The 25,168-nt window shown below is 51.4% G+C and overlaps 9 protein-coding genes across 9 annotated transcripts; 3 read left to right on the top strand and 6 right to left on the bottom strand.

Moving 5' to 3' along the window:
- Positions 1-2,013: 2,013 nt before the first annotated feature.
- Positions 2,014-2,621, bottom strand: NCS54_00798000 (Hypothetical protein; the record flags this gene model as incomplete). Its single annotated transcript, XM_053153382.1, has 2 exons — positions 2,014-2,140; positions 2,215-2,621. The coding sequence occupies 2 exons, from the start codon at positions 2,619-2,621 to the stop codon at positions 2,014-2,016; spliced, it is 534 nt and encodes a 177-aa protein (XP_053009357.1).
- A 924-nt stretch (positions 2,622-3,545) lies between these two features.
- Positions 3,546-4,958, bottom strand: NCS54_00797900 (Rieske domain-containing protein; the record flags this gene model as incomplete). The annotated part of the gene is made up of 5 exons (XM_053153381.1): positions 3,546-3,589; positions 3,646-3,771; positions 3,823-4,167; positions 4,232-4,700; positions 4,746-4,958. The coding sequence occupies 5 exons, from the start codon at positions 4,956-4,958 to the stop codon at positions 3,546-3,548; spliced, it is 1,197 nt and encodes a 398-aa protein (XP_053009356.1).
- Positions 4,959-5,598: 640 nt separating this feature from the next.
- NCS54_00797800 (Hypothetical protein) lies at positions 5,599-9,477 on the top strand (the record flags this gene model as incomplete). Its single annotated transcript, XM_053153380.1, has 9 exons — positions 5,599-5,682; positions 5,733-5,867; positions 5,930-6,533; positions 6,594-6,706; positions 7,216-7,279; positions 7,327-7,485; positions 7,531-9,219; positions 9,325-9,414; positions 9,464-9,477. 9 exons carry the CDS (start codon positions 5,599-5,601, stop codon positions 9,475-9,477), a joined length of 2,952 nt encoding a protein of 983 aa, XP_053009355.1.
- A 151-nt stretch (positions 9,478-9,628) lies between these two features.
- NCS54_00797700 (Fungal-trans domain-containing protein) lies at positions 9,629-13,019 on the bottom strand (the record flags this gene model as incomplete). The annotated part of the gene is made up of 3 exons (XM_053153379.1): positions 9,629-11,218; positions 12,244-12,852; positions 12,933-13,019. The coding sequence occupies 3 exons, from the start codon at positions 13,017-13,019 to the stop codon at positions 9,629-9,631; spliced, it is 2,286 nt and encodes a 761-aa protein (XP_053009354.1).
- Positions 13,020-16,012: 2,993 nt separating this feature from the next.
- On the top strand, positions 16,013-16,983 carry NCS54_00797600 (Hypothetical protein; the record flags this gene model as incomplete). Its single annotated transcript, XM_053153378.1, has 2 exons — positions 16,013-16,359; positions 16,410-16,983. The coding sequence occupies 2 exons, from the start codon at positions 16,013-16,015 to the stop codon at positions 16,981-16,983; spliced, it is 921 nt and encodes a 306-aa protein (XP_053009353.1).
- A 77-nt stretch (positions 16,984-17,060) lies between these two features.
- NCS54_00797500 (Hypothetical protein) lies at positions 17,061-18,245 on the bottom strand (the record flags this gene model as incomplete). Its single annotated transcript, XM_053153377.1, has 2 exons — positions 17,061-18,008; positions 18,060-18,245. 2 exons carry the CDS (start codon positions 18,243-18,245, stop codon positions 17,061-17,063), a joined length of 1,134 nt encoding a protein of 377 aa, XP_053009352.1.
- Positions 18,246-19,033: 788 nt separating this feature from the next.
- Positions 19,034-19,864, bottom strand: NCS54_00797400 (Hypothetical protein; the record flags this gene model as incomplete). The annotated part of the gene is made up of 1 exon (XM_053153376.1): positions 19,034-19,864. One exon carries the CDS (start codon positions 19,862-19,864, stop codon positions 19,034-19,036), a length of 831 nt encoding a protein of 276 aa, XP_053009351.1.
- Positions 19,865-21,813: 1,949 nt separating this feature from the next.
- On the bottom strand, positions 21,814-22,388 carry NCS54_00797300 (Hypothetical protein; the record flags this gene model as incomplete). The annotated part of the gene is made up of 3 exons (XM_053153375.1): positions 21,814-21,849; positions 21,902-22,197; positions 22,253-22,388. 3 exons carry the CDS (start codon positions 22,386-22,388, stop codon positions 21,814-21,816), a joined length of 468 nt encoding a protein of 155 aa, XP_053009350.1.
- A 1,093-nt stretch (positions 22,389-23,481) lies between these two features.
- NCS54_00797200 (Hypothetical protein) lies at positions 23,482-25,076 on the top strand (the record flags this gene model as incomplete). The annotated part of the gene is made up of 4 exons (XM_053153374.1): positions 23,482-23,895; positions 23,946-24,610; positions 24,658-24,913; positions 24,966-25,076. The coding sequence occupies 4 exons, from the start codon at positions 23,482-23,484 to the stop codon at positions 25,074-25,076; spliced, it is 1,446 nt and encodes a 481-aa protein (XP_053009349.1).
- Positions 25,077-25,168: the final 92 nt, after the last annotated feature.

Genomic DNA, 25,168 nt, shown 5'->3' with positions numbered 1-25,168 from the left:
AGTGAGACCGGCGGTTTCAACACTCTCATCAGCCTTCGTCCGACGCTCAAGCCAAGACCCATCAGCCCTTCGGAATATTAAACACGCAAGCCAAGCCCTAGATTATACCCAAAAACTCAGAGTAAAGGCAAGAAGAGCAGCTCCAACGCAGCCCTTGGCTACGTATACTCTGCCTGGAGCTGCCGAGTCGTCCGACTCAGTCTCCTTGGGCTTGTCAGTCGTACGGCTCCCCGTGCTTTCCGAAGAACTTCGCGTGCCGTTCGCGTCCTTTGGCACACTGGGCCCATCCGGAGATCCCTTGTCCTCTGGTCTATTCCTACTGTCGCTCTCAGAATCGCCTGGCGCCCCGAGGCCTTCCCAGTCCTGCCAGCTGTCACCGTCCCACTCGCGATGCCAGACCCTACCCCGTGAATCTGCCGCAAAGACGCTCAGTCTATCCTTGTCCCGACTCACAGCGACAGGCGGGCTATCAAATGGACCACCGAGGGAGTCCCATTGAGATTGCCAGCCGTTGCCATCCTCGAACGACAGATGCCACAGGTCGCTGTCTTCGCCTATAACAAAGAGATCCAATCTCCCTGTGCCCCAGCTCACCACCGCCGGCGGGCTCACCCAGTTCCCACCGAGATTCAGGTACTCGCTCCAACCGCTACCGTCCCAGTTGCGCGTGTACATGGCAAAGTCGGTTCCCAGCCCAAAGACGTCGATGCGATCGGGACCCCAGGATACAGCCGCCGGCGCAGAGGTGAAAACTCCATCGAGGCTGTCCCAGTCCGACTGCCAGCCGTAGCTGTCGCCATCGAAAGAGTGGTGATAGAGCTTGTCGCCGCCACCAATGCCAAAAATATCGAGGCGCTTCGGTTCCCAGGAGGTGACGGCGAGTTCTGATATCACGACTCCGCCAAGGTCCTCCCAATCAGTCGTCCATTTCGCGCCATCCCACTTCACACGCAAGGGTGGTTAATGAAATGTGCGATAAAAGAGCTTGACAAAACTTACCCATTGGTGATACACAGCACGATCGCTGTCTCCTCTCCCAAAGACGTCCAGTCGGTTCTTTTCCCAGGCTACAGCGGCGAAAGAACCCGTAAAGGTTTTGGTTCCAAGCTGAGGCCAAGATTTACCCCAATCCTCCCCGTTCCACGAGTTGTGCGCCAAATGATCCGTCTTGCGGTCCCTCGCAAAGGCATCAAGCCGGTCAGGTCCCCATGAGACCAAGGCGGGCGCGGCAGCAGCGAAGGAGCCGCCTAGCGAGTCCCAGTCGCTCTGCCAGCTGGATGTGTTCCAGCCCTGGTGGTACACAGCATTGTCAGAGCCGACGGCGATGATGTCCACATGCGAGGTGGAATAGGCGGCGGCGGCCAAGAGCTGCTTCGTGATGGAGACGGGCATATTGGGCAGCAAGATGACTCTGCAAGCAGCTTCTTGAAGGTCAAGGATACGCGTTCCTATAATTTACGGAGGACATGCCGAATGGGCGCTGTGGCGCTGACTATTGGGGTCACGTTGGGGGCCAAAGTCCGTATATTGGTCGCAATGGAAGCCTGGTCCTTTCATTTTACCACATGGAGTTGAGTGAATGGCCCCCGACAGCGCCATAGCCATTAAATGAGGGGCTTTGAGTCTCATAAAGTCCGGTCGTCCACGGAAGTCCGTCGGTGCATCTCGGGTCCTATCTATCTGCCACCTTGGCATGGGAAGTCACGATCTCCGTCCTCTAGCTTCTGGGTACCAATCACAGGCATCTATTAATAGGATGCCGTAATCTGAAGGCTGCCTAGGCCGGAGGCTCCAGAAGCTCCGTTACAATTACTAATGTTACAGTATGTAGCTGTCAGTTGAGCTCTTACATTACCCAGGTTTTCTGCTTGGTGCTATTCTTGAAATGATGTCGCCCTGGCATAGGTACTGTAGCACTCTATTCATTTTCATTAGCAATAAAATGATGAACAAAAATACCATCATCTCAGCCACAATGCTCTTCACACCGGTATTTTCATGTGAATATAGTAGCTAGACCCGGGAGCGCACCTTCATATGTACTGGCATGCCCTCCTTGACCCGTGGTGGTCCATATCTGCCAACTTGATAATAACGATCGCCCCAAACAGTGGGGTCTGTCTTCGTATCTTTATTTCTTCTAATAAAAAATGTTAGCAGCATACGGTCAGGTCAAAGCTAGAAACTTGCCTACTTCGATCCCACTCATCTCACGAACAGTCAATGTCGAAACACCTCGCCGTCATAGCCATGGCCAGCTTGATCTCAACCAGGGCAAGGTGCTGTCTGATGCAGTTTCTGGGGCCTGCAGAAAAGGCTCGCCAGGCATTGGGTGGCGGGCAACGAGGATCATCGGTGTCTGTGACGAGGAACCGCTCCGGTACAAACTCGTCGGCCCTATGCCATATTTCGGGGTCTCGATGAATGGTAGGCACGCCGTCCCACGGACCAAAGTCATCAGCCGGCAGGTTCTTTCCTTCGAAACCAGGACCTGAGCCTGGAGGACCCGTAAGGAAGAAGCCAGAGTCGCCATGACGTATGGTGCCAACGTTGGTGTGGACTTGCATCGACTCGCGGACCACCGCATGTGTGTAGGTCAGCATGTTGACTCGAAACATCATCCTGGAAAGGGTATCTTCCAAAGCAACTGCGAGCGGAGATGGATTCCCTCTTTGCTCGTGCAGACGCATGTTCCTATTCATTTCGTAAGCATTCCTTTTGCTGAGTCAATTCTAGGAATCTTCCCATTACGCATACTAAAGAATAAAAGCCTGTACTTACAAGAAACCGACGCTGATATCCAAGGTGAGATTTCTAGTGGCGTGCTCCAGAAGAAACAGGGCCCCCCCCCGTCTCACCCCTTCCTGCCCTACGCTTCAAAACATTGACGAATTCTTCAACTTCTTCCACAATGTCTAGGATGCGTCTATAGTTGTACAAGACATGCAGCCTTTATTGGCCGGGTTGGAGAGAAGGGCTGCCTTGTCAGGCTGTGAGCCATCAGGCACTGCTGGAAACTTGGAACATGCATCAATCAGGCCGCCATTGATGCAATGTGAAATAACCTGGCGGCGCACAGCCTTACCATTTGGTCCCAGAGATGCTTGGCAAGAACTGGTCCCTACCGGGATCGAGATGGAACCGGGGGAAGTAGGCCTGCGATTCGTTTACTGTTACTGGATGCCAGGCCTTGAGGCTTGTCTAGGGCCATTATTACCGTTCAGAGCATTTCTAGGCTGACATGACCTGTCATGTCGTTCTCCCTCAGAGGCGTCATGATGATCAAAAACAATACCTCTTTTCACAGGTGACACACGCACAAGTTATTCTCGTGGACCATCACAGATCAGCCGCTTCACACCGATTGTGCTCAGATCAAATCTTGGTATTGAGAAGACAGGGTCGCGTAAAATAGACAGTGGTCATAACTATCTAGTGACTATCACACTTGTATCGCAGAGTTTAACCTTGCTGCCGATAGAGAAAACGCATGCTTCTTCAAACCCCACTGGCCATCTATGAATGTCACAGCTCATCTAGGTCCATCACCAAGCCAGCTTTTCACTACCGCACTCCATTGCTCGACAGACTGTTGGACCAAGTTAGAGGGTTGTTATCCGGATATGGGAAAAGGATTGGTCTTACTTCCTTCTGCCTGCATGTATGCCGCGCTTCTGCATTGCTGGATGGTAGCTGGCTTGATGTCTTGTCCTTGAAGCTTTTCCTTCTCAAGATGTGCGTCGACCATGTCGGCAATCTTGGCCTGCTCATCTAGATGATCGTCAGCTAAGATGTCTCTATTTGGATGCTCCACGAACATACATCCACCACCAAGCGCGTCAAAGTCTGGGCCAGTGAGCTTGGTGTAAATGCCTTCGTGTTGATGGACCATGGCTTGAATTTGATCCTTCAAATTAGCCTTTGCACTGCTGTCAAAAGCATGTGCATCAGGCTTCTTGGTCGAGTATACGTCGCATCGTACCGTTGTCTGCCCGACAGAGTCTGGAGAGTATGTGACCTGGTACCAGATTGGACTACCAGGCTTTGGAGATACAATAGTCAGCGGTCCAAGACGCTGCTGGTCTGTAGACACGGAGTCTTTGGCAAAGAAGAGACGAGAGACGCCCTCCGTTGCAGGTGTTTGAAAGGTATGTTGGGTGTCATTGGCTAGACATGAGTCAGCACATTGCCACAGCTCGCTTCATTTCTCGTATGGGTGTTGACAACATACCTATTACTTTCCAGTTGAAGTTTCCCTGTACTTCCCAGCTGTCAATAAAGTGAGAGCTTTGAGTGATACCGGCAAGTTGAGAAGTCTTGTTCAAATGTGACAGTTCGCCTCCAGCTGGTTCACTCGCACTCATGTTGATGTAAAGGAATCCACCATCATCAACTCTCGTGTGGATAGCAAAGAGCCCGTTCTGGCTCTTTTCAAAACCTGGGACATTATCGAATTGAGGTGCCTTTGTGAGCTGGCCCGTTGTATCGTAACTCCATCCATGGTATCGGCAACCGAGCACAGTCGAAGATCCAGATGCCTTCTTGGCCACGGGGAAAGCACGATGGCGGCAAATATTGTGGAATGCTCGTACGGTGCAGTCCTTTCCCAGCATGAGGAGGACACGGAAGCCCGCAATGTCAAAGGCGATGTAGTCCCCGGCCTTGACGAAGCGACTGCGATGGCTTACGCAGATCCAAGTCTGTCAAGGTCAGAGCGGGCCTCGACGGGATCCAAGAAGGCTCACCTGGCTGAAGATAGCACGCTTCTCGATTTGAAATCTTTCAGAATCTGTCCACCACCCTGGGTGAAGATCGGGCCACTTGGTGAGGAGTGGGACATTTGCAAGTGTCGTCGATGTAGGGTTGAAGAATGTCCCGTAGAACCAAAACAACGACGCAGCCAAAGCGAGGGCAGCGCCGCATAGGACGTAAGGGGATATATCGATCGACACGAGCATTTTTAATGTATAAAAGAGTGATATGAGAAATAGGGTGATGTCTTCTACTCTGAAAACACGCCCGTAAAACTTTATAAGCCAGCAGGCCTCGATGATGCCTCTCACCGTTTGGCATAACCCAAATCGGCCAACCCCACCGCAGCAGACAACAACACCGCTACTGCATACTAATCAAGTCCACGATACTTTTACAAATCATATGAGCCGGCATCCCTCTGTAGGAAGTCTGATCCCAACGGTGTGCTAGGACCCTTGGTCACGGGCGATCAACTATCCGTAGATCTCCGTTGCTTCCCGTCCGTGGCGTTATCGATGAGCCGAAATAATGTCCAATGAGGAGTTCTGAATACCTGGGATCAAATTTCCTCATTTGGATGGCTTCTGGTCAGAGTTCTGATTGGCTGCGGATGCCCCGGATTAAGCCCCCTAAAATGGTTGCAGATGCAGAGCGATGGACCGCCCTTCTTTATCAAGAATAGCGCATGGGAAGGATTCTACGAGATAAGGTTGTATCTGGAAAAGAGTTGCGTTCGTTGTGATGGCCGTTTGGATTTATTGATTATATATTCATCGTCCCGATCATGGCTAGAGCTTTGTTTAGCAGACAACATTGTCATCACAAGTCCTGATCAAGTTCAAAATGGCTTGCCAGACAACACTTCCCGCCTCGTGGTATACCAGCAAAGCCATCTATGGTCTCGAGAGGCGAGCCATCTTTCTCAAGGTTTGAAACTTTTTTCTTCTGCTGTCTGAAGAATTTCTAACTTTTACAAGAGCTGGATTCTCCTGGGCGCCGTCACCAAATGGCCAAACGCCCAAGAAGACTATCGCTGCGAGTTGGCGCAGGTCAACTACACTATTCGGCGGTCTTCTGCTGATTGGAAGACCATCAAAATCTTTTCCGACTCTGTACGCTTGACATGATTCTCCTTGAGTAAATTGCCCCATGAATGCTCTAACCTTTTTGTCAGGGTTCGGAGATACGCAGCTACTTGACGACAGGCGGCCTGCTCTTCATGACCTTGTCCGACGAGACAGTCAGCTTCCAGGAATTCTTCCCAGGCCTAGAAGAGCTGATCAAGGACTGCGACTTTACAGATCTGCCCCTTCAGCGGCCCCTCAATTATGTCGGAAACTACAACTGGAAAACCCTAGTCGATGGATACCAGGAATGCCTTCACTGCGCCTATGCCCACCCCGAGTTTTCCAAAAAATACACACCCACCACGTACAAGGTCATCAACAGACACAACTACTCTCAGCACCTCGCGGGTCCTTGCTCAGCCAACGATGGTTTGTTTGTTTACCTGTTCCCAAACTCGACCCTGAGCATCTACGGTGGCGGCATGACCTCATGGCGCGTGTGTCCGTTGGAGGAGCCTGGCAACAGCGTCATGGAGTTTGATTACTATCATCCTGCACCTGCCGGCTCCGAAGAGTTTGAGGATTATTACAAGTTCACTCGCCAAGTCGCCTTGGAAGACATGGAGCTCTGCGAAAAGACGCAGCAGAACCTCAACATCGGTGTCTACACCGAGGGTATTCTCAACCCGAACAAGGAGAATGGTGTAGTCTGTAGGTTATTTCCAAAATAATGGTGTGATGAAATAGAAACATGCTAATCCCGTGCGTCAGACTACCAGAGCCGAGTGCTAGAGATGTGCTCTGCTCAGTTCGAAAAGGACAGGCTCAAGTCCAACGCGCCACCGCCTCAACCTCTGGAGTCTAGCACGGCTCAGGTCGCGGAGGTGTCTTGAGCCTAAAATTGACACGGTTTCTTTAATGAGGATGATGACATTGTCATAGCTTGGACTCGGTGAGATTTAGAGTGCGGCGTCAGTCTTTCAGTAGCGCGTTGCATGTCTAGAATGCACCTTTTACATGCCGCCCCATGACTTCGTATAAGGAACCTGTGTGAAACCCGGTGATAAGATATCAGTCATAGCGCCATCGAGCCCCCCCGCACTAATCCTGAAGTGGTAACAGTAGCCGTCGTTACCCCAGTATGACTTGATAGCCATATCTTGTGATCAGTAGAGTATAAAGAACGACGGCGGTCACCCTCCCCCTCTTCTCATAAAACATCTTCTTTACAGCCAAGGGTGTTTGCTTCCTCTTTGCCCGTCCGCTCAAGGTGAATACGGTGTTTGGGATGAGTACGACCTCGGCCGCTCAACCTGGGATACAAGATGATGCAACCTCCACGTCAGCAGCGGCAGCAAACAGTAGAAAACCCCCGCGGCGGCTTTTACCTCAGAGTTTCCGTGAGGAGGCCCCCAGGCAGACATTGAAAAAGGCCAAGCATGAAAAGAGTCGGCATGGTTCGTGAGTGACTGGAGGTTATCGGGGTCACGGCTGACGGCCACAGGGTGCGTGACTTGTAAAGCAAAGAGGAGGAAGTGCGACGAGCTCAAGCCCTCATGCTCGCAATGTCTTCGAAGACGGGTTCCTTGCGGTGGTTATAGTTTGGATTTGATATGGAAGGAAATCGAGAAACCCGACCAGACAAGTTACTTTGCACGCAAGAGTAAGTCAGATAGGCAGTACTGGATGCTACATACTGATTTGATAGCGACCAAAACAAGACAACTCCAGACGGTTCATTTTCATCAAACTACATTATCCGATAGACCACAAGAAAGAATCAATTCTCCACTCCCATCGTCGAGAATATCCGAGGACCCGGAATCCAACACGATGGAGGTTGTGGCTAGCCCAAGACCCCAGGACGACGATATCCTCCAAGCGCTCGATTCTCCCGCTGCTCCCTCTCTCGGCATATCATTCAGTCCGACGGAACAAGTCGCAGACTTTGATATGCTCTTCCTGGACCTCAATGCCATCGTGGACCCAAAAACAAACATGACAGAGGAGAGTACCGAAGCCGTGTTGCCCAACTTTCTTGATCTTGCATCGGAGAATCTTGGCGCGTCCGACATTCTTTCTGATCAAGACCCGGATGTGCTGGATTCTGCCGAAGACTCATGGATCTCGGCCCTGAATCTAGCTGTGAGCCCTTCGCTTCAGCTAAACGGACATGGCCTCTTCAACCTGTACCGGCAACCAGCAATCCGAGACAACAGCCCAGAGAGCATCGCTATGCTCTATAACAATCGTATATGCGAAATCCTCTACATCAAGGAAGACCCGACCGGGAACCCATGGCGCAAAGTGGTCTGGCCCCTGGCAAAGGATCACCCTGCGCTGTACCACGCCATCGCCGCCATGACATGCTTCAATGGAGCCAAGTGCCTGCCTCGACTACGCGCTGAGGGGGTGAGGCATTTGGAGAATAGTATGGGAAAGCTCTCGGTCGAGGTCAACGGTAGCATGCGCCTCGAGGTGGCCCTCATCGTCACGCTTGCTCTGAGCATCGCCCAGACTTGGTACTACCCTCGCGCATCTAATGGCATCAGCCACATCAACAAGGCGAAAGACCTTCTTCAGCAAGGCCTCTCTAAGGATCTCGCGTCACGACCTCTCGAGGGTAATCTCTGTTTGAGCTTCCTCGCCAACCTCTGGCTCTACATGGATGTCCTCACGAGAATTACCTGCTCCAATGTCCAGGCTATGGACTTGGACCTCATGACTGCTTGCAGCTCGACAAGTCCTTGCCCCGAGCCTCAGGTTGACCCTCTCATGGGATGCGCCGGGACACTGTTCCCGTTGATTGGCCGCGTCGCCGATCTTGTCCGACGTGTTCGCAAGACGCAGGATAAACTCAACTCGCCCGTGATTGTCGCCCGAGCCGTGGATCTAATGATGGCCATCGAGTGCTGGACTCCCTCCATGAGCTTGGAGGTCGCAGGGGACGCCGAGTCCTTGACCCCAAATGCTTCAGACCTGGTGCAGACGGCAAACTCCTACAAATGGGCCACACTGCTTCTACTATATCAGGCAGTACCCGAACTCCCCATCCGCTTCTCTTTTTCGGAAATGGCGCGCAAGGTGCTTGTGCTCATCGCCACAGTTCCACTTCATTCCCGGGCAGTCATCTTCCACATCCTACCCCTCATGATAGCCGGTTGCGAGGCAACAGAGGCAGAAGATAGAGATTGGATCCGTGACAGATGGAAATCGATGACCATTGGAAATTCATCTGGGATCGTGGACAGGTGTTTGGAGTTGACGTTGGAGGTCTGGAGGAGGCGGGACAGTTATGGGAAGCACCGTCAATCATCTGAGGGATCCAACCACGGAAGGACGGGTAACTCTCTTTTCTCAGCAGGATCACGGGATGCTGGATTGGACTTTGAGCAAGGTATGGTTTCTGAGAGCGGCTTTGAAAGTGATTGTGCATGTATGCAAGAATGGGAACCTTTCACATCTTTCCTCCTCTTCGACTCAACTGCTCTAACTCAACAAGACGCTTCAGGACTCAAGACGGACGCCAGGAACTACACGGTAAAAAGCAGGTTGCATTGGTTGACCGTAATGGAAGAATGGGGCTGGGAAGGTAAGTCGGCTGATTAACTAACTTCTTTTTCATGGCTAAACTGTTCCAGTAATGCTGGGCTGAGCGATCAAGGTTTATCTGATTATCTGGAATGATGTGCAGGGAAAGTTGAGGTGTTCAGGAGGGATAAAACTGTCTTTCTTTAACCTAGATCCTCTCTATTTCTTCACTTTACTATAGCGTTTTGTTGTTTCCAGTCTAATCTGAATTCTAACTACGAATCCAATGGATACGTCCAAAGATCAAAGTTGTCCTCGAGGCCAAAATCACCGATCCCTGCGAATTGATTCAAATCATGGCTGAACCCGAACCCTTCAAACTCGGATGCTGGTCCAAATGTGCCATCAGCTCCAGCCAGGATAGATGATGCAATGTCCAACTCCGGGAGATGAAGCGCGTCAGGTTGGCCTAGGGGAGCTTTGGAAATGTCGGCCGAACACTCCTCGGCCGGGTTGGTCGCAAACTCTTCCAAACCGCGTACAACGGCGCTGGTCTTGTGTAAAAGGTTATTGATGACGACCGCCGCGCTCGCTGCCACCCCAAAGAAGCTGCCCATCTGCTCTAGGACGTTGATGCTGCTGGAAAGGGCCTCACAAGCAGCTGGAACTATGGAACTGGTCTTGGAGTAGGCCAGGATAAATCCGACTAACGTTATGGCCGCGTTCCATTGATAGTTGAACGGCTCATACCAACCGTCAAGGATATCATGGTCCCTGTAGATTTGGTGCAATACATGCGTTATCGATATTGCGTGTCGAGCGGCAGTTCCAGCCACAAAAAGCATCGTGGAAAATTTCGAGGGTATTTCGTCAATATGAATCCCTTGATTATAAGGTTCCCTCACTGACTTGAGCGAGAAGGCTATGCATGAACGGCCAAGTGTCAGAAGGGAGTCGTGATATCCAAGCTCCAGCATGAGGCGCTGCCGACGCAACCAGAGTGGTGCAAAAGGCTCAATATCAACTTCAGACAGATCTGTTGAGAAGGGCATGCCACTCCCACGGCGCTCAGTCTTGAGTGCGGTAGGGACTGTCTCAACCCACGCCTGTATATCCTCCACACCGCCCTTGAGAGTCTTGGAAAACTCCTCAACAATGGCGCTCGAGTTTCCCTTCTTTATGGAAGCACACTTTTGGTGAAACCTGTCAAAAACGGCCCGAACTAGCATCATAAGCCTAGCTCTTTGCACCGTGTAGCTCCGCCACGCCACATGGCCGGAGTGAGGCTCCTGATCCTCTCCCGGTAAGGAACATGTTGTCCGGGACATGTCAGTCCCCCAAGGTCGGCCCAGTCGGATGCAGAGCCTGGTTTCAAACACAAACAGAGTCCACCACATCTGCTTCCTTGCCTCTCGTTCCTTGAGGGGTAGCTCTGTAGATGGTTCGATGTGCAGCCCAAGTGCGTGCGCAGTGCAGATAGAGGCACCAATCATGCTTTGAGCCATGTTCTGATAGGATGCGTTACCGAGATAGACGGCAGACCAGAACTGACACTGAAGGGTTGTGAGAGAAGGTCTCTCCAGCTCGCAAGCCAGTAGGGCTTGGGCGCGTCGGTAGAGCCAACGACCCGCGATAGTAGCGTCGCGGATGTCAATCTCGGCCTTAGACTCTACTTGTCGAGGAAGAGATGTGACACCAAACTGCATGCACAAGGCCAAGACAATGTCGACCAGGGCAGATGGTTTCCGGGTGGTTTGGCCTGGGCCACCCCAGAGGGACTTGTAGTGCGCCTTGAATTCAACCTGATCGAGAATCTGATAGCAGCAGTGCCAAGAATCCCAGAAGAGGTCGAGGAAGAAGGCCTCCTGGGTTGCTGTCAGGTTCTTTCCAGACAATGTGCTCTCTGTCAACCGCTGATGGCATTCCGGGACCGCCTCTGAGCCAACCCCTGCTTCAGGCTCTGCTTCTTGAGAAAATACGGCATGAACGAACGATCGGCTTGCAGAGTTGGGGATCAGTGTCTGGGGGCTCTGGGCTTCTGGGGATTGGTGGTAAGATTGGAGATGGAGGTTTATGCGGTGGATGAAGTAATATGCCGATGACTGTCCGTAAAATTGAGCAAGGGAAGAAGATGGCTCCGTGGGTTGGGTAGTGTCCAGGTGAATTCCGTCCTCGTTGCAAGGATGTGGGCTTGAAGCCTGGTCGTCTTCGTCGTCACAAGCATGGTGTTTGTGTGTATCCTTTGACTCAGTATTTGTACCCTCAAGTTGACTCTCGAGCTCTTTCACACGCCCCCGTAATGTTTCGATTTCCCTATACAGCCCAGGTCAACTCAAAACATCAACATGCTACTTCGTTCCGTTCAGTCCCCATACCTCATGGCGCGTGGGAGGCTCCATCCTTGGTCAAGCCTCCCGCGGCTACTGCATTGCCACCCTCTGGCCAGACAGTTCCGGCACGGATGACTCGTATCGCATTTGATTCTATGGATTCGGCATAGATCGCAAGCCCGAGCGACCTGGTTCCTTTTTGGCTTGGACGAGACACTTGGAGAGGTCAAAGACCCTGTGGGTTTTGACGAGGCAGGAAAAGCCCCAAACATGCCTGCTGCCAGTTGGTCTGGCTTGACGAGGGCCGATGACTGTTCTATGTTGGAGATCAAAGAGGTAGAGTTCCAATCGTCAGCGCTAACCTCCGAGGCCAACGCTTATTAATTGCTCACCGTAAGTCCGTAAGCACTATTTCCGAGACGAGACGTTGCCCACTTGTTTCTTGATTATATGTTTGTCGGTCTAAGTAAACTCGTTTCTGGGTAGACTATGGCGACGCTTTTAGTCGTCCTGGGCTATAGGGTAACAAATCCATTAATTCGACAGACTGCTTAACAGACCCCCAGAGCTTTGGCAATCTCCTCGGCCACTCCCTTGGATGACGCTGGGTTCTGCCCTGTGATAAACTTGCCATCGACCACAACCTTTTCCGCAAGGGGACCCTCGGCAGCCTTGACGTATTTGCCGCCACTGACTTGACCCAGCTTATCCTCGAGGCTAAAGTCCATGTCCTCTGTAAACTGGAACATTTCCTCGCCCACATTGTCAAATCCAGTGACCTTCACACCCTTGAGTAACGGCTCGCCTGCAGCAGTGGTGGCGTTGACAAGAGCTGCAGGGCCGTGGCACACCGCCGAGATGACTTTGCCTTGCGAGTGAAAGTCACGGAGCAGATCCTTTGAATGCTGGTCATCCGCGAGATCTACCATAGGACCATGTCCGCCCGGATAGAAGATGGCGTCAAACTCCGAGGCTCGGCCAGCAAAATCAGACAGCTTTGTCGTATTTTCCCAGACTGAGGTGTGGTTTTCGAGAAAATCCTTGCACACCGAGTCATCCTTGAAGAGATCAACAGATACCGGGTCCAGAGGCGATACTCCGCCCTTGGGCGAAGCATAGACCAGCTCGACAAGAGGGTTGAGGACGTGGAAAGGGTGTGCGAGCTCAGGCTTTGTAGTGTTAGCATGGACCCTTATCATAATGCATGGTTTGTGATTGAAAGCATGCTCAAATCAAGACGACGACTTACCAAATACCAGCCAATCTGTTTGCCGGTCTTGGGGACCTTGTCGGCCGAGGTAAGGACAACAAGAACCTTGGGCTTTTGAGTCGTCATTGTGTGCGAAAGATATGAAATCCTAAACAGTTGACTAGAAGGTGTGATTTGCGGAATTGGAAAACGCACGAGATGCGATACAAGAGTTTGAGTATGTTGAATCGAGATGCTGACAGGTTTCCATCGAGTTCTTATACACGGCTTCCTTATGAGAGGGCTCTTACTTGCTAGAAGGAGCGCCGGAGTGTGGCATCAACTCGTTTCAGCTCTTTCTCATATCACCTATCATCATTCCCAGACCCTTGTAAGGATTCGTTGACGTGGTTGGCTTCTCACTTTCTTTCCGCTCAACTCCGGTGCTCCTTTGGGTATTGTGGGGCCACACTCCTTGATCCCCAGCACCTTACTCTGTACTCAGACATGACATCAGGCGTAGTCCGTATCGAGGTTTAGAAGAGCCCGTCGTCCTTGGCATGGAGTTCTTTGTATGCAATAAGTACAGTAGCGAAGAAAAAAAAGAAAGAAAGAAAGAAAAAAAGAAGAAGCAGTGTCTAGCGTGTAAGGGCCAGTTGAGTGTTTGATGAGAGCATGCAGAGCAGGTTTGGTACTGAAGTTGACCCAGCTTGGAGTTCTCTTTGACCAATCAGCCCCCTTGAGTGTGGGTCTTCAACCTTCTGGCTGTAGGTAGTTAGACTGTACGGTTCTTAAGCTTGAGTTAGAAAATTACAAAGGTGGAAGTACTTCTTGACGGGATATTTCTTATCTGACTGACAGGAGTCGTTCCGGAGAGGATAGCAAGCAGACGCTAGGGGCAATCGGAGAATAGGGCAAGAACAAAGGTGACAAGGTCCAGGCGCAGGCGTTGAGGCCACGGCGTGGTTGCTTCAACTATGTGGGCCTGCTGTCAAGTCCACAATCTCACCACGGGCCAAACCAAGTCTGAAGGGGCCCCGCTTCCACCAGTAGAAGCAAGCCAGCATAGAGCCTGGGTGAGCTTGGTCATATTTTGGATGTTGTAAGAGGCAAGTTTGAGGCTTGAGGGAAATTTTAGGCTGTGGTTAGCTCGACAACTGAGCACGTGGACGGGGACACGATGTTCAATATCAAGGGGGACGTTTTTGGATCTGGAGGGGCCGAAAACGATACCCTCCACGATGCATCATCACCAGGGGGGGTTCTGAAAACCGATACCCTCCATGATGCATCATCGCCAGGGGGGGGGTGCTGAAAACCGACACCTACCAAGCATAAAAGGCCCTTCGAATGGCATTCAAGGGCGTTTTCGACCGAAATCATGTTCTTCATCTCAACCAGCTTTGTGCCATTCCATATTCATCTTGCAATCAATTAGAAGTCCACCATGAACAACACCAGCAAGCCTCAGTCATCCCAATTCCAGTCTCTGGCCCCTGCTATGTCCCAGCCCCAGCAGCCTCGGCGGTTCCCCACCACCGGTGCGAATCATCCACCAGAACATCCCGCCATGGCTAGGCATGTCACTGCTGTGGGCGAAACCGTCACGGCGTATCGAAGGTCTGCCAGCCAGATCTATCAAAGGCAGCGGCTATATCAGCAGCAGCAACGGGTGATTCGCCAGCATGCCACGGTCATCCAGACCCAGACGCTAGCCTCAGCTCGAGTGACAGCGACGGCTTCAGCCACTCAAGCCACACCAGCTCCAGCCCTAGCCTTAGCCTCAGTGCCCCAGGCCCACAACACTGGCTGGGCTCGCACGTTCAACCGCCATGTGCGCTTGGACAATAGAGGATCAACCGTCTCCTCTGCTTTGCGTGCCAGGCCTGCCGGGCTACACATTGTTGTAATTTTCCGTTTTGATCGCGATGGGAACCTTCGCGGCTATTCCTATGTATGGGGAGGTGTTGCCTCAGGACATAGGCTGCTTACAATCTGAGGTCCTTGAACGAGAGAGGTACCCGGAGGGCACGGGATATGGCGGGGTTCTTTTTCCTTCTCTTTCTTTTTCATCACTTGCGACACACTGAAAAAAGCGAATAAAAAAAAAAAAGATCTCTTTCATAAGTAGATAGGACTTATTGAACATTTGTTGTTAGAAACAGCCTGCCCGTTCGACTGCCCGCGAGTCCATTGCTAGCTTCCTATTGGCTGAAGTGACATAAACGGCCTGGCGTCTGTTGGTTGGCCTCCCACACCACCCTCTACGGCACGGGGGAACGAGCAAAGATTCAGAACCATGGTCACTAAAGGCCTCCAGCAACATGCACGCGCAACATTTTAAGAGAATTGGCAAAAAAAAAACATACAACAGCGGGGATTTGCTGGTCGTCACCGACCCAACTACTAATCCGCCCCTCACTGGCTTATCTATGGGAGAGCGGACGGGATCCCGAGTTCTCCAGTGGGTATGGTCGTATGTGCTAGAGTGCAGTGGAGATGAGGACTATAACAGAAAGAAGCCCAGTTTGCCTCCTTGGCAACTTAACCATGGCATATTTTAGGCTCTCGTTAGCTCTTATACTTTTAAAACATATGGTTCTTCGTTTGGAACAGCTAGGATCATATGCCAAATCAACCTTGGTGCTATGAAGTACACATGTTTTAACGACCGGTGGTCGCCTCATCGATACTGAATGTCCTTGGCAACAACGCCTCAACATTTTGGTGACGCAAGTGGCCTTTTGTCTAGCTATAGCGGGCGGCACGTAGCGTGTCATGTTTCCGTTATATTGCAACTCTACGATTGTCGTCATTAGTTTCCGAAGTTGCCGGAAGCATGATACAATTCCCACAACTTACAAGTCCAAGTAGGCGCTCAAGGTTTGCATAAAGATATTCGCCACCAATGACATGGAGGGTGCCATCTCAGAACAAAGTTTCGATACACATTCACATGTCTGATATATTTTTCGGTGTTAGGCGATAAAGTTGGTGACATGGTGCATAAGCGATGGTGTGGATTCGTGATCATCATCAAGTGTGGGCGTATTGGCGTATCCGCCGGCATTAACGGAGACGACGATAATAAGTCCGCATCATGATGATTTATAAATAACGCAAAGACATGCTCTTCTTTGATGCAGAAAAGAAGGGTAAACTCCACCCATCGCACTCAAATCTTTATCAAAATGGCAGCACCTGTTTGGTTCATCACTGGAAGCTCCAACGGTTTTGGCTTGTTGCTGAGCTTGCGTGCTCTCCAAGCCGGCCATCGAGTCATTGCAACAGTGAGGGATCCAGTGCGATCCTTTGAGGCCGTCAAGTCAATCGAGGAAGCCGGGGGCAAGATCATTCAGCTCGACATGACAGAATCCAAGGCGAGCATAACCAAGAAAATTCAGGAGGCAGAAAAGATATTCGGAAAGATTGACTATCTTGTCAACAATGCCGGATACTCTGTCTTGGGTGTGATAGAACTGTTTACGTGAGTCATCGAGGTCTTGCATAATGGCATGATTTTAACAGGGTGATTAGGGAGGCGGAAGCCGAACAACAAATCCAAACCAACTTCTTTGGTCCATTCTATGCCGTCCAGGCTGTTCTACCTGGCATGAGGGCTCGTCGCTCAGGGACTATTGTCAACGTCAGCAGCGTTGCAGGGCAGGACGGCAACCCCAGCTGCGGACTCTACGCGGCCAGCAAGTTCGGCCTCGAGGGCTTCACCGAGGCGCTATCCAAGGAAGTCAAAGAGTTTGGCATCGACGTCCTCCTGGTCGAGCCCGGTGCATTCAGGACAAACTTCCTCGGCGCCAGCATCAAGAGCGACACTTCAGCCGAGCGGGCATACGCGGGGACCGCCGTGGACGAGGCGCTCAAGAAGTTCAGCGCCGCTACGGGGAAGCAGCCCGGAGATCCGAAGAAGGCTGTCAACGTCATCTTTGAAGTTGTCACGGGCGAGGGAGAAGCGGGACACCTAAAGGGCAACATCCTGAGGCTGCCGCTCGGTAGAGACGCCTTCACCCGGATCCAGAACAAGGTTCATTGGGTGCAACGGGACCTTGATGCGAGCATCGCGGTTGGAGTTGACACAAGCCTGGATGGTGAATGAATTGCACAGGTTAATGATTATCAACTGCACTTAGCCAACTAGTCCGTAGTTTTAGTCTATGAAACGCCATGGCCGTATCACCATTTTATCTCTTTTGGGAAAGCATAGCCATCCTTGTAGTACCAATTGTGCAGGAATTCAAACCTCATGTTGCTGATTACCTTGGCAGCATCCAGGCTGCCGTCATAGTACCATCTAGGGGGTTTCGCGCAAGGCCGTCGGCGCCTCTTGGTGACCCTGCCATCTAGTTTCCCCCCGCTACTCTTCCTGTCGTACAACCTTGGATCAACAAGCGAGTAGAGCCTGTTTCGAGATGGGAGACTTCTCAGATTATACTTCAACCCGTCATCCCCCCCAGGTAGCGAGAAGAAGAAGCGTTGATGGCTGGGGTTTTCGTCATTCCACATCCCCACCATCTGGTCAAATTCTTCATAGTCTTTGCGGCTGAACAGAAGAGTCTCTAGTTCCATGGCAGACTCCATCTCGGGTGTGAGATGTGGATTCAGCTCGGGACTGGTGATGAAGTGCGGGAACGTGATGGCGGTGCTAAAGTCGGCCATCTTGCCGTTGATGAACTGTCTATCAGCGACGTCCAGCCTGATGATGCCAAGCTGCTGCATCTGTATCACGTCCTTGAGAATTCTGCGCAGAGTTCTCATGCTCAGCTCTTTCTCGGGCTGGCCGAACTCCTTGACGATGCCCCGGATTGGTGGTGGCCTGCCATCTTTGCCTGGAAACCGGCCACGCATATCCATGCCCTCAGGGAACAAAATGTTGCCGTTGAATTTGATCCTGTGATCTTTGAACTGGTTCATCATGGCCCGTTCGTTCGCGTCTTCCAACAAAAGATAGCCAAAGCACCTGTTGGCTAGGTGTTCGCAGTCGGCTTCCCTGAGGCGGCCGTAGGCCCGACATTCACTGTTGAACGGCTCCGCGTAGTTGGCAAGAGAGGCGAAAGCGTCTCTATCGTCCGAGTCCCATTTGTTTACCGGGGATGGCCAATCATCGTCGTACACGAATCTAAACTACCCAAAAGTCAGCTGGTACCTCGGTGTTGCAGCTTCGAGGGCACTTGCAAGTTTCAGGGCGTAGATCTGGCCCAAGATTCTGACCTTGAAGACATGCGCATGGGCACCCTCTCCAATATACTCGAGGAATTCTATCTTCTGAGGACCTTGAAAGTCAAAAGGCTCCAGCTTGGGACCGTCGCAGTGCGGGAGCGGCACCAAGTCGAAGGCAGACTCAGGCCAGTCTGGATACATGGCGAAGTGGATGAGGCGTGAAATTAGAGTAGAGAGAGGTGAGGTCGTAGCTATTCAAGGAGGGCTCAGTGATCTTAACACGCTGGGCGAAAGATGAAGAGCATGTTCCCGTCTTATATCTATATACCTGGCCAGCCAAGGCATCTTGGCTATATACACAAAGAAAAAGATGGGTTGCAAAGAGCTGAGCCACGGATTCTATGAGTAAGCCCCTATGACCAATAGGATGATAGATACCGCAAGAATAAACCAACTAGTGGGCGATTTGGAACAAAGACTCCTTTCATTGCTCATCAGACGGCTTTCAGCATGGATGCACGCTTGCCAGCAGGGAGTCCGGCTGTGCCAGGCAGGCAGATAAGGCGAGTCCAAACAGATTACAAGTATCCAGTTTCTCCAATGTGTTTTCAAAGACTCAATAGCCAGCCCTATGTTTGGGATCGCTCAACGGTTGCCGGGACGAGGCCGTCCGCCCATAATTAGTGGCAAAAAGACAGTTTCATTTCTCTAAACTAAGAACAAAAAGCAGCAACTAGTCTGCTTCTAAATCGGTACATGCATAGAATAACACACGGGTCTAAAGACAATCCTCGCTCGCGGCAACGCCCCTTCACCCTCCACAATGAATGGGGCTCCAGCACTGAACCCTTCCTGCGTCGACGTTTGCGGGAAACTTGGGTAAGAATACAAGTTGAGAACCGCTAGACAAGGGAGTCTAGCATCTCAACGGGAGGACGAGAGAGTACCTCCAGGCCAGGCTCGTTCGCGTGCGAGTTGAACATCGTCCCTCAACCCCGACCACTTGGGCTTCCTTGACCACGGAACGGTGGTGGTGAGCCGACATTCGCCATTGCCAGCATGCAAAGCCACCAGAGGGCTAGGTCAGTGGTGAGAACCGTGCTGTCGTACTGGGACCAGGGGATGGGCATAATGGCCACCTTCAGCTCCGCGGTATTCAGATCAAACCGGCAAACAACCTGTTCCTCATCCGTCTGGATGTAGCCATATGGTGTACCAGCGAGTTGACAGGCGTTTGCGAGCTGCCTGAGAGGCCAGATGTGCTCTACCTTGACCCCATTCTCGAGCTGACTCGCCACGGCACGCCCGCTCCACTTTGAGCTTGACCTCGCCAGGCCAACCACGAGGCGGGTTGGCCCAGGGTAATTATCCAGCTCGATGAGATGGGTTACCCAAGCTCTCCGGTCCCCATCCGACACTATGACAGGGGCCGAACTGTCGGTTGCCACGACCCTGTGGTTCAGAACGATTCCACGATGAAGTTTAAGGTGCTCCTGGGCAAACTGGAGAGTCTTCTTCAAAACCCCATCGTTCCATCCAACTAGATAGTTCATGTCCTCCTCTTTGGTGAAGGAAATCCCACCAAGGGCCTGATCAGATTGAGGGACTACGACCAGTTCTTCTGGGATGGCGAGGTCGAGGACATGACCGTAGCTTGCGTTAAGGTTAGGTAGGACGAATTCGTCCCAAATACGGATTCCGGAACTGTCTAGCTGTGGCCACCCTTTGTAGACAGAATTTATTCCTGGCTCGATGTCGCAAGGCACACGACGTTTCTGCTGGGTGAGGACGTGTCTCAGTGTTGTCAATCGACTAGACATGGTGGTAGTCGGCGATGGTAAGAAGCTGTTCAGGCTGGGTTGTGGATGGAGAGGCAGTTTTCCAAAGAGTAGATGTCAGAATGCAGATGTTGGGGGGTTGAGTTTTCAAGTGCTTGGCTGGGTGCTGTATGTTGCTTTTATATGTTTAGATAGTTTAGTACCCAGGTATATGCCTATCAATCTGTAGAGCCTATTGAGAGGAGGCCGCTTCCTGAAACGAAAGAACAGCTGGGCTCACGACGGTGGTCTGCATAGCAAGCCATTCATACAGATCAAATAGCTAAAAGCCAAGCTTAGAGGCATCTGATCAGTGGCCCTAGGTCTTTGAAGCACAAGGAGGTATCTTTGTCGAGCCCCAAAGAGAGTCATGTTGGTCCTGTGCTACTTATGCAACCTTTATCTGCTGGAAAACCTACTCTGCATTCGTTGATCAATGAAGCCTATATCAATCTATTGGTATCACTCCCTTGAGTGAAGCTATCTGCACTTCTTGATCAAGAGTCATGTTCTCAATTTCCCCAAGACACCGGCATCAACTAAGGCCCGTTCGTGCTATAGGTGAACGATAGGTTGTTTGTTTTCCATAGAGGTAGTAAATCATAACGAGTGCCAAATACAAGGATTCCTTTGAGCTTGTAAGAAAGACTCAAGGTACGCCCAGCCAAAGGGAGGGAAAAGGGCACTTTTGACGCAAAACTAACAAAGAGGTTTTCATTACAGCTCCCTCCCGGGAACGAACCACAATAAAATGGCCTTGTGCGTCCACCTGGTCCACCAGCTCCTCAGCTGCCACCGTTTCTTTGTTGAGCAATCAACGTACACAGCATTCCATTTAGTGGGCGTCACAGCAACATGTTCAAGGCGGATTGAGCCCTTCCAGCGAGTCCCACCCCGATGCCCATGCCTCATTCTTGGGCGCGCCTGGTGCCAGTCACAACGAATACAGCCCATCATGGTAGACAGAGAGAGATGCAGTGAATAAATGAAGCAACGGATTCAACTGGAAACCTCTGCTCTCAGCCGCGTTGAGACGCAAATCAGGCTTTCCACCCTCGTATGAGCATTCGTGATTGTGTTCTTGTCACTGATATTTATCATTAGTGATGCTCTGTTTGGTATAGGCGGTTGTCAGTCTCAGTGGGTGGTAGTCTACAGAGAATCTGAATAGATGGCGGCCAAGGTCATGGATATAGAACCAAGTAGTTGATCACATGTTCTAACAAGACGACTAAACACTCTGCTGCTGCAAAACATGCCGTCTAACACCGAATATCGCGAAACTCACATCATGACTTCCACAGTCAAGCCCATCTTCACCAACATGATTCCCGTCACCATGGTACGCGATGCATCTGCTTTCCGCAAGGCTATCTCGACACTCTACGGCGGCGAGTAGGTGAGCACTGAACAAAAAGGGTCGGACTTTGTGGTGACAGTGTCCCGTGCGACACCTGTCGACCTGAAGGAGAAGCTGCAGGAGGACAAGGTCTTGCGCAGCGATCAGGAAAACTGCGGTATTCCAAGAAAGGTTGCGGAGAGAAGAGGGAAATGGCAGAACAGCGATCAATGGTTGATTTATTTGGATCCGCCCGTATTCGCGATGCTGACTGTTTTGTCGCTAGAAGCCTAGAGCGTTGAGAAATAGGCAACATGAGCAAGGTTATCATTAAACAGGAAGTGGATTTGTAGATCTGCCTCGGCCGGGCTCTATAATCAAAATATTCTATTGCATCTAACTTCCGAGAAAACACTTCCCGCCCGGTGTTTGAAGTGTACTGATAACCACGTTATGGGTTCGAACTGAAGACAGTTCGACATGCTGTCCTTGATCTAAGGGGAGGTATTATGATTGCGCGTGCACAATGCCCATCTCAGTTGTTTGAAGCAGATGAACCTGTGCCCTGATATTCGCGGCTGTCGAGACTTCTAGATCTATGAGCCCATCCAAATTACTTTCCTGGACCCTCCTCTGAATAAGAGTGGATCTAAGTAATTAGTATCAATGAGCCCACACGTCGAAGCGAAGGCTAAGCTTACCTGACCAGCCACTTGAAGCCATTCCTCCATACTCCGAATATACGGGTCCCCAGTAGCATCGGCGACAGTCTCGTGACCCCAAATAACCATTTCATCAAATTCAGACGTGACCTGCATGGTTCCGACCGGCTCCTTCTCAGCCTCGTCGTCGTCGACCACAACGACCGGTTCCTCTGCTGCAGGCTGTTGCTCCTTGTCTTGCCTTCTTTCTACCACGACGCCGCGGCACTGCTCTGGCAGCTTGACAGTCTTGCCATGGAGTTTCCGTCCCCGAAAGTATGCTAGCTTAGTGCCATCTATGAAAGCTTGTGAGTTCAGAGCTCGTCGAATCTTCAAGGGGTAGGCACAAACCTTCGGCAGTGGTGGGCGACCAATAAGTGGAAACGTCAGGAATAGGGCCATCGTGATGGATACGGCAGGGCAACAGGTTCGCCACGGCCTTGGCCTTGTTATCATCAGACTTTATCGAGAGAATTGGTTGTGACATTTTGAGCTGGCTGGTTCGGTGGACAGTCGAGGTTCAAGGGAGACGCGCCGAGACGCGTAAAGGGTTGTTCCAGGGACTGGGTTAAGCTTATCTAATCTGATAAGAGATAAGCCGAATCGGGCAACCATCTCAGGGACCAGGGGACCACCCTTCGAGATCGGCCACCGCATTGACATCGTCCATCTAAGAAGAGGCCGATTCCTATGCACTCTGCGTGATGGCACAGCGCATCTCGACATCTCAGCATCGGCTCTTGCATTCGCTTACCATTTCCTCTCCTCTGTGACTTGCTGGAAGAAAACGAGGTCCACCTATCGCATTCGCAATCGGTCTTTTCGGAGTACCGAAGAAAAGTCGATGACATCAAGACTGATCGATCTGGCATCCACTTCGTGCGCCCTCCATCGGGAACTGGACCTGTCATGGAAGCGTTCTCGTATTAGCTCGATGCAGTTGGTGATTTGATCCAGCCCCTGATGTTTTGTCCTGCTCTGCAAAGTACTCAAAGTATCCCTCTCAAGTTGTTACCTCTGTTGATACCGCGTTGTAGTTGTGAAGCCAAGTCGTAAGGGTTGCTTACGACGGCAGCCAGACAGCCTCGGCGTACCCGTTGAATATCAACGGCTTTTGCGGTGACGCTCACATCGCTACAAGCCTTTGAAACATACCAAGAGCCTTGAACAAAGATAACACACTAAACCCTTGCTCTCGCCAAGATGATTGCTGCTGCTTGTCCCCGTCAACTAGCCCCGATCTCTGCCGTCCCTGCCGGCCGTGCCAACATCTCCCAATGCCGCACGGTTTATCGATGAGCCGCCGACATGCACGATGAGCCCGGACAGCCCGATCCATGTCAGGAGTAGGGGTCCAGGGCTCTACCGTCAAGCAACTGATTAACTCACCCAAGGCCCCTCATGGCCTCGAGATGGATGTCTTGTCCCCCCGTGCCAGCTGAAGATTGACCTCAACTCTCTCATCCATACTAAACAGTCCGCTTCAGTTCATTACCCGAGTCTAAACACACACAGAAGCCTCGACTTTCTTCATCTCTTGACTGCAGGTACAGCTCAAGACTAGACAACTCCCCGCAGCCATGGTTCGAATGGGTCTCTCATTACCACCTCTTCCCCCCTCAATCAGCAAACCCGTCTCCCGCGGTGCTGAAGCTGTCCGTGGTTCAATCGGCAGCCTGACATGGGGTCCCGCGCTGGCCCTTGCAAAGCCGGCCATTCAATCCGTCCTCTCGCGCATCGAGACGGGAACTCTCCTTCTGGTCGACGAGCCGGCCGAGACCAGATATGTCTACGGCCAAAAGCTCTCGGGCAAGCTGGGAAGTCAGCCTGATGATACTGGCTTGCCGCGAAGGGCGGATACTGTTCCACGCGTTGAGATCGTGGTCAAGGATGACGCTTTCTGGATGCGCCTCTTCTTATTTGCCGATATGGGGTTCGCAGAGGCGTATATGCTGGGTGATTTTGAGTGTAAGGATTTGACATCCTTCTTCCAGGTAAGTTGCTATCGACAACAGATATCAGCATGGGACTAACACAATTCCAGCTATTCATTGTCAACCGCGAGCAAATGGACAATGGCACAACTTGGATCTCAAGTCTGTCCTCTGCAATTTCTAGCGTGGCTCGTTCAACAAACACCCTCTCGAATGCACTCCTCAACATCTCGGCACACTACGACATCAGCAATGACATGTTTGCAGCCTTTCTCTCACCAGACATGACCTACTCATGTCCCATCTGGCAACGCCATCGTGGATTCGGCCAGGAAGAAGAGTCACTAGAGGAGGCTCAGATCACCAAGCTATGCCGTTTTATTGACGGGGCCAGAATCTTGTCAACCGACCACGTCTTGGAGATTGGTACCGGATGGGGCTCGTTCGCCATCGAGGCCGTGAAGAGGACCGGGTGTCGGGTTACCAGCCTCACTCTTTCTAAGGAGCAGAAGATCTTGGCCGAAGAGCGCATCGATGCTGCAGGATTCAGCGACAGGATCGAGGTGAAACTGATGGATTATCGAGCACTCCCGATTCCCGAAAAGCCATATGACAAAATTGTATCGATCGAGATGTTGGAGGCAGTCGGTCAGGAATACCTTGCCACATACTTCAGCTGCATCGACAAGCTATTGAAACGAGATGGCGGAATAGCCGTATTCCAGTGCATCACAATGCCCGAAGGCCGTCACGAGGCCTACTCCAAGACAGAAGAGTAAGTCTAATGAAAAGAACGCCATTCCACCCGCTAATGTGTTGCAGCTTCATCAACCACTACATCTTCCCAGGCGGATACCTCCCATCAATCACACAGCTCTTGAATCACATCAGTGAGCAATCCCAAGGCACACTCATCGTAGAGAATGTTGAGAATATTGGCGGTCACTATGCCAAGACGCTGAGGCTGTGGAAGGAGAACTTTATGGAGAGCTTCGACGATAAGATCCGACCAGCTTTGATGAGAGAGCACCCCGATATGACCCCTGAAGGAGTTGAAGTCTTTCGCAAGAAGTGGGAGGTGAGATATCGCCAAGATATTTGTGCATTTACGGAAGCTAATTTGTTGCCAGTACTACTTCACGTACTGCGAGGCTGGGTTTGTGACCAAGACTTTGGGTGATGTGATCATTACTGTCGGTCGAGAGGGGTCACTCCAGTTGATGGACGGGATTCCTCTGTGAGAGTGTGAAGAAGGAGGAGGCTGAGTAGTAAGGGTAAAGGCCTCTTTGGGAGGTAATGAACGATGCTGCATGGGTATCTAGACAATCTCATA

Source organism: Fusarium falciforme, chromosome 6 (assembly GCF_026873545.1).
Source record: "Fusarium falciforme chromosome 6, complete sequence".
Classification (NCBI taxonomy): Eukaryota; Fungi; Ascomycota; class Sordariomycetes; order Hypocreales; family Nectriaceae; genus Fusarium; species Fusarium falciforme.
This window is presented reverse-complemented; position numbering and strand designations above follow the sequence as displayed.